The sequence below is a fragment of the Myotis daubentonii genome, chromosome 14 (assembly GCF_963259705.1).
Source record: "Myotis daubentonii chromosome 14, mMyoDau2.1, whole genome shotgun sequence".
In the NCBI taxonomy this organism is placed as follows: Eukaryota; Metazoa; Chordata; class Mammalia; order Chiroptera; family Vespertilionidae; genus Myotis; species Myotis daubentonii.
The window spans coordinates 34,772,680-34,785,729 of record NC_081853.1 but is presented as its reverse complement, the minus strand read 5'-3'; the positions used below and the strand labels follow the sequence as shown (position 1 = coordinate 34,785,729).

General features: G+C 43.1%; 1 protein-coding gene and 1 long non-coding RNA gene across 10 annotated transcripts in view; one reads left to right on the top strand and one right to left on the bottom strand.

Moving 5' to 3' along the window:
* Positions 1–11,881, bottom strand: part of LOC132215574 (uncharacterized) — a 38,867-nt gene extending 26,986 nt beyond the window's left edge. Inside the window, exon 1 of the long non-coding RNA XR_009448547.1 lies at positions 11,762–11,881. This is a non-coding gene — a long non-coding RNA (uncharacterized LOC132215574). The remainder of the gene's footprint in view (positions 1–11,761) is intronic.
* Positions 1–13,050, top strand: part of ATP2C1 (ATPase secretory pathway Ca2+ transporting 1) — a 131,153-nt gene that overhangs the window by 13,487 nt on the left and 104,616 nt on the right. Inside the window, exon 1 of one of the 9 annotated variants that reach the window (XM_059663982.1) lies at positions 12,078–12,211. The exons of 7 other annotated variants lie outside the window; for them this stretch is intronic. Coding sequence is in view for 1 of the 2 variants with exons in the window: in XM_059663981.1 (XP_059519964.1) it covers positions 12,684–12,689 (6 nt within the window). In the remaining variant the exon portion in view is untranslated. Of the gene's footprint in view, positions 1–12,077; positions 12,212–12,550; positions 12,690–13,050 lie in introns of those variants that run through there. One more of the 9 variants, XM_059663981.1, reaches the window with a different exon arrangement.

Below are 13,050 nucleotides of genomic sequence, written 5' to 3'. Positions count from 1 at the left end.
TTATGATCCCTCCAACTTTGTTTTTCTTTCTCCAGATTGCTGCAGCTGTTCAGGGGTTTGTTTTTGTTTTTTTGTTGTTGTTTTTGTTTCCATATAAATTTTTGAAAGATTTGTTCTAGATCTGTGAAATATGCCATTGGTACTTTAATAGGGATTGCACTGAATCTATAGATTGCTTTGGGCAGTATGGACAGTTTAATGAACCAATCCATGAACACAGTATATTCTTCCAATTGTTTATATTTCCCTCTATCTCTTTTTTTAATGTCCAATAGTTTTCCCAGCATAAGTCTTTAACTCTTTAGTTAAGTTTATTCCTAAGTATCTTAATTTTTTGTTGTTGCACTGGTAAATTGGATTTTTGTTTTTAGTTTGTTTCTGAGAATCCATTATTGGTGTATAAAAATGCTATCAATTTCTGGCTGTTAGTTTTGTATCCTGCTACATTGTTGACTTTGTTTATTAAATCTAGTTTGTGGTGGAGTCTTTAGGGTTTTCTATGTATAATATCGTGTCATTTGTGAATAATGAGAGTTTTACTTTCTCCTTTCCAATTTGGATGCCTATTATGTTTTCTTTTTGTCTGATGACTATGGTAGGACTTCTAATACTACGTTGAATAAAAGTGATAAAAACAGACATCCCTGTCTTGTTCCTGTTCTTAGGGGAAATGGTTTTAGTTTTTGCCCATTGAGTATGATGTTGGCTGTAGGTTTGCATATATGGCCTTTTTTATGTTGAGATATGATCCCTTTATTCCTTACTTTGCTGAGCGTTTTTCTAAAAAATGGATGTTGAATTTTGTCAAATGCTTTTTTTGCAGCTATTGATATGATCATGTGATGTTTATCTTTCAGTTTATGTGATGTGTCATGTTTTTTGATTTGGAAATATTGTACCAGCCTTGTATACCTAGAATAAATCCCACTGGCTCATGGTATATGATCTTTTTAAATATGGTATATTGCTGGATCTGATTTGCTAATTTTTGTTGAGTATTTTAGCATCTATGTTCATCAGGGATATTGGCCTGTAATTCTCTTTGTAGTGTGTTTATCTGGTTTTGGAATTAGGATAATGCTGGCCTCCAAAAAAGAGTTTGGAAGTGTTCCTTCCTCTTGGACTTTTTGGAATAGTTTCAGGAGGAGATGTATTAGTTCTTCTTTGAATGTTTGGTAAAACTCCCCTCTGAAGTTCTCTGGACCAGGGCTTTTGTTTGCTGGAAAGTTTTTGCTTGCTGCTTCCATTTCATCAGTTGTTGTTGGGCTATTTAGGTTTTCTGTTTCTTCCTGACACAGTTTTGGAAGATTGTATTTTTAATGTCTTCTTTTGTAGCTGTTTACTTATGAAACTGATATGGCAACTGAGAATTTTAATTGTTGATTCAAATTATGGAATATAGAAAAGGTATAAAGGTTGTTATGTCCTCCATATTATCTAAAGCCACTTTCAGTTCTTAGTTTTAAAAATAAAAATCTCAGCTTTTTTCCTTGTCCATACTCTGGTTAACATGTAAATATAATTATAAAGACTCACAAAAACAACAAAATTTACCACTAATATTGTTTTAGTGGCTTCTGGACTCTCAGAACATGTGTTTAATGCATATTTTGTTTATTTCTCAATAACATGTTAATGAACATGTCTGTTACCTATTGAATAATCTCTTTAAAATGCCCATCTTTGATTATTTACCCATAAGATTACATTCCCTTTTTAGAAATAATTTTCAATTCTCAGAAGCTAAACCCACGGGATTCTAGAACAGCTTTTGCTTGGAATGTGATTTCCCCAGTGATGGTGTCCAAAGGTTAAATAACAAGTGAATAGATGTAGACAATGACCAAGGATGTTTTAAAATCAAGTCCTTATTAATACATTCTTGAATGCCATTAAATGAGCAATGAGGCAGATATCCCAGGCTCAGGAATTAATGGCTACCAAGGTTACAGGGTGGTCCATTGAGTTGAAAGATGCTAGAATTTAATAAAAGAAAATGATAAACTATAAAAGGTAATTTATATTTTTTAATGGGTCACTTTTACATATTTTTAATGGGTCGTTGTGGAAGCATTAAAAAAATTAAAGCCAATAAGGATATTTGACTCTGGCATTTGACATTGAATAGTGAATAGTGAGAAATTCTTGTGCAGGAGCTTCACCTGTGTGAGTTTCAGCTTGGTCAGCTATAAAATGTAATTAAGATCTAGCCTGTTTATCTCACATTATGATGATTAAATTTAATTATGAACATGGAAGTGTTATGTCAACTAAAAAGCCCTGAACAAATGTGTAGTTTTGGTGGCTGTTCAATGAAAATTGATCCTCATTTCCCTAAAAGCAATTTAAATTCTTAAATCAAATGTGCAATATTGGCATCTTTACTTTTCCAAGGTTAAAATGAGCAATTTAATCATTTAAACCATGTTAGAATACATGTAGACTTTTTTTAATGTCATTGATTTTTAACTGCTCTAACTCAGAAAATAGAAATAAGTTGATGTGCAAATCTTAAAACTATAAATATTTTCATCAAGCTTATTGGAAAATGACTATGTCATACTTTAGGAAGGCGTAAACTTAATTTTATTTGAGTAATTTCATCGTAGAATCTATCACCAAGTAATGGTTAGTTGAAGAATTAAACAAGAAAAAGCCTGACACCAGATCATACAACTCCATAAGAAAGTAAAAATTCTAAAATCTCACTCATTAGTTTTCTTTTTTTTTTTTTTTTTTTTTTTTTTTTTTTTTTTTTTTTTTTTTTTTAATTAAATCTTTATTGTTCAGATTATTACAATTGTTCCTCTTTTTTCCCCCCCATAACTCCCCTCCTCCCAGTTCCCCCCCCACCCTCCGCCCTCACTCCCCACCCACTGTCCTCATCCATAGGTGCACGATTTTTGTCCAGTCTCTTCCCACATCTCCCACACCCCTTTCCCCCCCAAGAATAGTCAGTCCATTCCCTTTCTATGTCCCTGATTCTATTATAATCAACAGTTTATTCTGTTCATCAGATTATTTATTCACTTGATTCTTAGATTCACTTGTTGATAGATGCATATTTGTTGTTCATAATTTGTATCTTTACCTTTTTCTTCCTCTTCCTCTTCTTAAAGGATACCTTTCAGCATTTCATATAATCCTGGTTTGGTGGTGATGAACTCCTTTAGCTTTTCCTTATCTGTGAAGCTCTTTATCTGACCTTCAATTCTGAATGATAGCTTTGCTGGATAAAGTAATCTTGGTTGTAGGTTCTTGGTATTCATCACTTTGAATATTTCTTGCCACTCCCTTCTGGCCTGCAAAGTTTCTGTTGAGAAATCAGCTGACAGTCGTATGGGTATTCCCTTGTAGGTAACTGAGTTTCTTTCTCTTGCTGTTTTTAAGATTCTCTCTTTATCTTTTGCTCTTGGCATTTTAATTATGATGTGTCTTGGTGTGGTCCTCTTTGGATTCCTTTTGTTTGGGGTTCTCCGCGCTTCTTGGACCTGTAAGTCCATTTCTTTCACCAGGTGGGGGAAGTTTTCTGTCATTATTTCTTCAAATAGGTTTTCAATATCTTGCTCTCTCTCATCTTCTGGCACCCCTATAATTCTGATGTTGGTACGCTTGAAGCTGTCCCAGAGGCTCCTTACACTATCCTCGCATTTTTGGATTCTTTTTTCATTTTGCTTTTCCGGTTGGATGTTTTTTGCTTCCTCGCATTTCAAATCATTGACTTGATTCTTGCGCTCCTCTGGTCTGCTGTCAGGCGTCTGTATAATATTCGTTATTTCAGTCCGTGTATGCTTAATTTCTAGTTGGTTCCCCAATATAAGATCGAGGGTCTTATTAGTTTTCGTGTAGAGCTCATTAAGTTTATCGGCAGCTTCTAAACAGTTCTTGAGAGACCTTAAAAGTGTGGTTCTGAACTCTATTTCTTCCATTGACAATTTTGTCCTGTTTCTTTGTCTCCGCATTTTGTTATGCTTCCTTGGTGCACCCCCTAGTGGTCTTTGTTTGCAGTCTTATAGATAAATCTTGATTGCTGTAGCTAATTCCAGGGAGGGTTTGACCTCCAGGCCAAGTGGCTATGAGATTCAGCTGTGTCAGCGGTGAGAGAACTTCTTTCCTCTAGGGAGGTGCTAATCTAGCCTTTGCCTGAGGCTATCCGGCAAATGCCTCTGTGCAGGGCTTGGGCGGGGCGGGTCGAACAGGATCAACAGTGTGGGCCGGAGAGAGCAGTTATGGCGGCTCTCAGTCCTGTCCCAAGGGGCTCTGCCTCTCTGAGTCCCAGCACCCGCTGCAAAGCTCGGAGAGAAAGCTGCACTCGCTCTGACCGAAGCCAGACAGTCCCGCTTCTTCCGCCTGAGTCTGGGTCCCTAAAGACTCGCCCGGATCTGGAGCTCAGAGTCTGCGACTCCCTCCCGATTGAAAACAACAACCGCGCCCTCCGCCGCCAGCCCGATCCGCGCACTCCGCACCTCAGAATTTGACTTCAGCACTGCGCCTCCTCTGAGTGTCCGTATGCGTTTCTCTTTCCTCCTAGTTGTAGGACTTCCACTCAGCCAGCGCCCCTGTGGTTCTGGGTGATGTCCCTTCCGTTTTTTGGTTTCACTTTTGAAGTAGTTGTTCAAAGCAGCAAACTCCGGCGTTAACCTATGCCGCCATCTTGGTTCTCTCACTCATTAGTTTTCAAGAATAAATTGCAGATACATAATTTAAAAATACTACTAATTGATAAGAAAGACTTGTCAAAGGGGCTACTGAAATCAGCCATTTTTAAAACTTTAGAAGCTAAGTAGAGGCCTGTTGCATGAAATTCATGCACTTGAGGGGGTCCCTCAGCCCAGCCTGCGCCCTTAGGGGAGTGGGCCTAAACTGGCAGTTGGACATCTTTAGGGCTGCTGCAGAGGCAGGAGAGGCTCTTGCCACCATCACTGCACTTGCCAGCCATGAGCCTGGCTTCTGGCTGAGCAGTGGACCCCCTTTGGGAGTGCACTGACCACCAGGGGGCAGCTCCTGTGTTGAGTGTCTGTCCCCTGGTGCTCAGTGCGTGTCATAACAACCAGTCATTCTGCCACTCGGTTGATTTGCATATTAGCCTTTTATTATACAGGATAAGGAAATCACTGAAAAAAGGTTCCCTTGTGTTCAGTCTTTTTAACTTACATCTTATTCTGTAACTTCCCATTGACACTGCCTTTAGCATTTTAAATATTTTATTTAACATTTTATTAGCTGAATGTCATATTATATTGGATTTTTAAAATTTTTATAGAAGCCAAAGTATCAACCAACATTTTAATCTATTTATCTAAATTATTATTTTTCTCATTAAGACTATCAATTAGATGCTTTTAGCTGCGAGTTACAGAAAGTATAATTCATTTATTATCTCACATTAATGTGATAGGACAGGCTCCAGGGTTGATTTGTTAGCTTAATTATGTGTTAAAGGGCTTGGCTTCCTCTCATCACTAGTATGCCATCCTTGGTATTGGCTATTCCCTGAGGAGGGGAAGAGAGGGTAATAAGTGGCTGCAGCACTTCCAAACATTCAGAATTATTGGGAAGTCTTATTAAATCATAGATTGCTGAATGCAACCCTCAGAATTTGATTCAGTAGGTCTGGTGGAATCTACGAATTTGCATTTCTAGTAAGTTCCCAAGTGATACTGATGCTGCTGGTAGTGGGGCCACACGTTGAGAAACACTCACTTGAATGATGCTGGAGGGGAATGGATATTTGAGGAATCACTGATAACGTTCATTACCCGATGTACTTTGTCATTTGGAATATAACAGAGTTCCTTTTATTCTCCTTATAGGGCCTAATGACCATTTCAAGTTTGTCAGCTTCCTGTTAAACATTCCAGAGTGGGACACTGTTCACTTAGAATACCAATATTTCTAGTAATTGATGTAGCAGTTTCTTAGAAAATAGTTTTGCACTCAACTGTTTGAAATGGGGAATGGTTGGGCTGGTTCAAGCCCCAAATTTGCATTTGAGTTTGTTTCTGGATTATAGAAAGTTTTTTTTTTTTCTTTCTAGAATCCTCCTTTCCTAATCCCCCAAATATATATTTGGCACATTAAATTACTTTTACTATCTTCTGAAATAGGCTAAACAATGCCTTTTAAAACCAAGAAAGCAAAAATAAAGTTGCCTGAAGGTATAATATAAATCTTAATTACTTTTCTACCTCATCTATATTTGTAGTGATGGAGTTTCTGACCTAAAGGTTTCTGTGCTGTGGATCTCCCTCACTAATTTATTACCATAATGATATTTTTTGTGCTTTATTTTTTCTCATTTGTTCTCACAATAGGAAGCACAGAAGAGAGAAAATTTCTGCAGGGGGCCCGGAAGGACATGGGACAATTTAGGCAAAAATGCAAGCTTTGCAAAAAATATTTGACTGCTAGAAAATAGTGGGGTAGAAAACTTCAGTGAAAAATGTATCACTTTGGAGGTCTGAGGAAATGCAACTATTTCCAATAGTCTTTCAGACACCAATGTGCCGCAGAGTAAAGAAAAATCGAAAATGTTCCCGATGTGAAATTGAAAACACATTTAAATGGAAGGAGGAGGTCTGGACTGTTACTGCAAACACAGCAGGGGCAGGGGCAGGAGACATGATATGGAATCTGTTCAATAGTTTCAACTTTTTGTGAAAACCAACCCATCAGCAAGACTCAAATTTAGTAGAAGATACTGGTCAGTGGCAATTTAATTTACTTGGCTATTCTACGGCCTGTTGCTTATATATACAGTCTGGCTGTCTTGTCCAAGAATTGAGTAGATTCCTTGATCCCTAAGGTAATAACTGATGACTGTGCTGAAAACTACAATGTTTTTGATTTTGTCAGGCATTGATATGCATGCCATTAAAATCCAAAGCACAAACTTAGCTAAAATTTCCTACATACATAGCAGCAGCCACCTCAACATTATCGTTTAATTTCAAATGGTTACCTGGGCTTACAATATAGGTGTGATATTTCATCTGATCTGGGCAGCGCTCAATATTTAACACACCTTAAGATGATTAGTGTTTATTCCTGTTCAGTTCAAGCTGTCCTAATTAACTCCTTTGTAGTTTGGAGATGTGAATTCATTTTAAACCTTTGAAAACTTCTTGGTTTTTCTTGCTTATGCAGGAAAGTAGAAGCTCATGTTTTAGCTTTACCGTAGGAAGCAAATAGCAAAGTCAAAGGTGGGATTATGTTTATTCATTCAACAGCAATTATTTATTTATGATGGCCATTTTCCAGATTACTCATTTATTCAATGGATTTGTATTACATACTAGAGGCCCGGTGCACGAAATTCGTGCACGGGAGGGAGGGGTGTCCCTCAGCCTGGCCTGCACCCTCTCGCAAACTGGGACCCCTTGGGTAGGTCCCTAGGCCTGGCTGATGATCAGGGCCTGTCGGGCTTTCCTTCCCTTGGCTGTCGGCAGCTCGCCCTGCTTCTGCCACTGCCACTGCTTACCATCTGTGCAGTGCTCCCCCCCACCCCCCTGCCACTGGTCACCTCCCTCTGCGGGTAACAGGCGTGGGGTACGATTGCTTGGTTGGCCTGGGCCTCCTTCTGCGGGGCGATCACTGGTCGGCCCCACCCACCCACTGAAGCACCGCCAGCCGGGTAGTCTGAGGTGATTGATTGCAGAGCCCCCCTCATTGATCGCCCTGCAGAGGGTGGCCTGGGCCTCCCTCTGTAGGGCAATCATGGGGTGAGGGCGGGGCCCCCCAACCAATCGCATCACACCCGCCTTGGCTGGCCTGGCGCCAGTATGTATCATAGCGTGGTCATCCGGAAGGTCGTTTGGACGGTCGTTCTGCGGTTCGGTCGATTAGCATGTTATGCTTTTATTATTATAGATTATTACAGACAAGTGTTTTGGGGCCAGAGATAAATGATGCTAGTTTTAAAACTAGACAGAATGATTGCCCTACAGAGGGAGGCCCATGCCACTCTCTACAGGGCGATCACTGGCCAGTCCTGCCCACCTGTTGCAGCACCACCGGCCAGGTAGCCTGGGCCTCCCTCTTTGGGGTGATTGATCATGGAGCCCCCCATTGATTGCCCCACAGAGGGTAGCCTGGGCCCCCCTCTGTAAGGGATCATGGGACGATGGTGGGGCCCCTCGACCATTTCATTTCATTTTAAAATGTTTTTAAATGAAAACATTTTCATCTCAAAAATCTTGGGGTGTATGTAATATGCTATGACTATTTCCCATGGAAATAACAAAGTCCAGAGTTGACTCTTGGACATAAGACTCACTCACTTTGCTCTTTTTCCTTTCCTTTCTTATCCTCATCTGCACTCCCATCTACCCTCATCTGCAACCCAGGATCAGTAGCACATACCAGAGATCCCAAATATCACTGCAGGCTCAGAACCCAGTAAATGGAGAAACTGAATCATTCTTGAAATGAACTTCTTTAAAAATAAAAATTAAAAGAGTACACTTTAAATTCTCTAATTTCTTCTGCTCAGTTTCATCAAATATTAGAATGCTAGCAAGTGTTGAAGTTATGGAATTTTGTAGGCTGATAAAATATTTGTAAAGTATTTGGATATCAATGTATGTTAAAAACAACCAAACACAGGTATCTCATTTTTTAGTCCATTTGATTTTTTTTTCTTGCTCCCAGTTTTTATTCAACCAAGCAGATTTATAGCAATTCTGCGGGTGGTAGTTAGACACTCATTTCATATACTTCTTGTAATAAGACTATATTTCCCTAAACTTGACCCTTAGCATGTCTTTTATTCTATGAGAAGAAAAATACTTGTTCTGTTGGAGTAGGTTAGCTTATATAAGTAGTGTTGTATCTTTACATGCTTTTAAAATATCAAACTTTAAAAAATGACAACTTCTTTTCCATCAGCTAGGTAAAATTCCTTAACTATTAACCATGATACTTAAAACAATGTTAAAAGATTTTTGAAATAAGACTCTGAGAAATGATTTAAATATAACCTTTTTGAAGTTAATTTTTAAATCCTAAGGGACCACATATTCCTTTATTTTCCAAGTTTATAAAAAATGCTGGCAGCCCTGGCCAGGTAGCTCAGTTAGTTGGAGTGCTGTCCCAATTCCCCAAGGTTGTAGGTTCAATCTCCGTGTGGAACAACAAATTGATGTTTCTCTCTCTCCCTTCCTCTATCTCTTAAAAAAAAAAAAAATACTAGCTATCAAATTTGATAGAAAAACAAGATGCCTCATATCCTTTGTATAAGGCAGAGCATAAATAAAAGTACAATACCATGTTCATTCTTCAATCTTCCCTATTTGTAATATTTCCCCCAAGCAGAGATGCCTGACAAACTGCTCCTCTTTTGCTCATATATGACCATTTTTTGCATCAAATATATTTACTTTGGTAGGCTAAATATTCAGAATAAAGTGAGAGCAGACAAGACTTTTAAGGCATTGATTTCTAAAGAGGCAACTTAAACAAAATACATTTCTTTGCCATCAATCTCATTCTAGCTAGCTAGCAGTCCATGCTTTTGCTTGCTTCCCTGTGTGATACTCTTATACTTTTATAGTGCTTTTAATTTACAACATGACTCACAGGCCATACAAAATTAACTTAAAAATTAGCCTGCTATATTTGGTCAAACATTTAATTAACTCACCCCTAATGCCTTGGCAGGGCCAGACCAAATGATTTCAAGGTCTTTATATGGCCAGCAGGCTGGACAATCCCCACCCCTGGAATAGAGGATCACTCTGCAGAAATATGTTAAGGCTCAAGGATCAGCTAAGTGGCTGAACCAGTTACCGTTAAGGTTTTTGCTGCTCCCAGGCCTAGGACTTTGTGAGATGATTGACAGTGGATCAAGAGTGAAGTATGTAGCAGTTTTTCTGGACAAAGGTGGTTTTATCCATTATTTTTTTTTTTTTGGCTTAGCCATAGGAACAATAGCGTTCACAAGTTAGGCAATCAAAAGTAAAATTCCAGTGTAAGCTACTTTAGGTATCCGTCATGGGGTAATACATCTTTGGGAGAGTTAATTATGAATGCAGGGCTAATGCTGGGGTATTGTAGCAGACAACAGATAATTCTGAAAGGGTGCCTTAGATAAAATGTTTGCGCTAACTAAAGCAATCCAATAGCAAATTCTGTAGTGAAATGACCCTCTATTTTGTAAGATCATGCAAATATCAAATAATGTCTATATTACGTACATTTCCTACTTTAGAAGCTTTATGTCTCTAATGCAGTGCTGTAGTGTTAAGGTTCAACAAGTATAGTAACTAATAATCATTAAAAACTGATTACAACATTGAGCAAGTAGCACACTCATTGTACACAATCGTAGGCTTATAAACAACAGATGAGAGAAAAATTTTGCAAGCCAAAGGTGGGGCATAGAGAGTAACTCTTGAGACTAGAAATCGATTTCATTCTGATGTTTATGGTTTCGCTTTTGAAACTTAAAGTGACCTTGCTGAATAAAACCTCAATGTTTGCTGAAAGAAAAGTAAATGTAGAAAGCTGTCCAGGATTTTTGACCATAGACGAATACCACTTACTTGGGACAAAACCAAGGAAAAAAAGAGCCAACCCCTTTATTTGGACACTGAACATGTGGTCAGAGAGCACATTGGCATATGTTATCGGGCCTGAGATTAGGGCTAAAAAAAAAAATTATATTTATTTTTTTTTGGTAATCCTCACCCGATCCGTTCATGTGTAGAGAGAATGGAAAGGAGGGAGAGAGAGAATAATGGATGTGAGAGAGACACATCGACTGGTTGCCTTCCGCAGGCGCCAGGACTGAGGGGGGGAGGGGGAACCAGGACTGGGGGGGGAGGGAGTTGGGGGGAGCCGGGATGAATCCTGCAACCCAGATTTGTGCCCTTGACCTAGAATCTAACCCGCGACCCTTCCGTGTGCCGGGCGGCACTCTAACTACTGAGCGGCACCGGCTAGGGCAGGGCCAACATTTTTCACGGGTGTTATGTGTTGACAGAGAAAAACGCCTCTAGCATAGAAGGGAGGGGTTTGGCGGAGGCGCTCCAGCTCAGCAGGTGCAGCCCTGCCCTCTAGTGGCTCTGGGTGCGAGAGGACTTCGTTTCCGTTTCCCGAGTCTGGCTCGCCAAGGCTTAACTAGAAATCGCTCATTGGGAGCCCAGGGTAGGTGCTGGGAAAGTGAACGCGGTTCAAGGGGCAAAAGGCATAGCCAGCAGCCGAAGGTAATGCCCGCTCTTCAGCTTCCATCCCTGGACTCCCGGTTTCTAGTTGTTTCCACCTCTTGGGTTCCACACACTCGAAACGAACGACAAAGGCTGAATCCTTCCTTGAGCCCTTTGAGGCTGACCTCTCTGTCCTCTCATTACTCACGGACCCCCTGGTCGGGACATTATCTTTGGGAAATCGCCCCTCAATGACCAGCTCCCCAAGTTAGAGCAAAGCAAGCCCAACAGGGGGTCAGCAAGTGAGGGTGTGAGTCCCAGCAAGAGCCCCGGTGACTCTCCGCGCTCGCCCCTTCCATCCGCGGTCCTCCCTCGCGTCGCCTGCGGAGACTGTGACCACCACCCCGACGGGAGGGGCTCCCCCGGTCGCCGCCTCGGTCGAGGGCGCTCCAACACGTCGGGGACAGCGACCATGACCGCGCCTGCCCGCCCGCCCCAAACTCCGGGCTGCCTCCTGGGAATGCGTGGCCCCCCAGTGGGTGCGTAGAAACGGGGGTGGGGGGCACCGTCGCCGAGGGTCCGCGAGGAACCGCCACGGGGGCCGCGCACACTCCTACCGGACCGACTGCTCCGCGCCCAACCAGAACCCACTCGGCGCGGGCAGCTCTGTCTTCACTCCACTTCCGCCGTCCCCGCCGGTGCGTGCGAGTGCGCGTGCGCGCGCGCCTCTCGCAGCGGAAGTGGTAGCGACAAAGCTCGGTCCGCGGCTGGCCCGGGAGTGCGGGGCTCGCCGGCGCGGCGGGCGGCGGCGGCGGGCGGCGGGGAGGGGCGGAGCGCAGGAGGCGGAGGCGGGTGCAGACCAGCGCCGTAGCGCTGAGCGGGCCGGGCCGACAGGGACGGGTCCCTCACCTCCTCTTCCCTTCCCCTCCCCGCCCGCCCTGCCTGCCTCCCTCCCGTCCTCCCGTCGCTCTTTCCTCACCCCGGGAACTGGCTCCCGCCTGGCGCCGCCGATCGGGGAGCCGTTCCTTCCTGCCCGCGGCGCGCTGGCGCCCTGGCGAGCCCCGCGTGTGAGTATCCCGCTGCCCGGAGGACTGGGGTCTGGGGCTTGGGGCGTGCACCGATATTACCCATTTCCAGAAACTTCCAGGTCCCGAGGGAGGGGGCGTCCGGGGATACCTTGTTGGGTGGGGTGTCTTGGGCGCCGCCCTGCCAGCAGCTTGAGTTGGGGGCGTCGCGGGTGCCCGAGGGGTGGGCGCGGGGTCTGGGGCTCCCGAACTGTCGGAGGGGCGGGGGCGGGGGCGGGGGGCATTCTCCCTTTCGCCCTGTCTCTCGTCAGCGCCGCTTCTCCCGGTTTCTCTTGCAGATGCTGCTGCTAGGGGTGGTGGGAGCAGCCGTGGGACGCGTGGCCGGGAGCGGGGGTGACAGCCTGGGATCCCGGGGGCTTCTCTGCCTTGTCTTCCTCCTCTCTCTGTTCCCCGTGTGGCTGCGGCCGACACTAAAGACTTGGTAGCCACCAATCAAGTGCAGTGTCAATGGAAAATGAAGGTAAAGGCCCCTGGCAGCCGGGTTACCGCGCGGAGTTGAGGGTGTGGTGGTGTGTTTTTAAGTTGCCTTCCTTTCCCTACCTTTGTTTGTTTTCCCGGTTTTATTTATTTTTCTTTTAAGTGTCCAAAGAATTGCTTCCTTAGGATAGCTCGCTTTTTTAATGTTGGTAACATAAGGCATTTCGGAAATGCAAGTCCATTGAGGTGACTGAGCCCGATTCTGCTTTCCCGGTCAGACCTTGAGCTTGGGGTAGCAAGAGGGAAGTTTTCCTTTCAGATAGCATCTCCGTGCAGATCGCTGTTTGAAAGCAATCACTGGAGAGGAAGTGGGAATGGGGAGGGGGAATAAAAGGGACTGCATC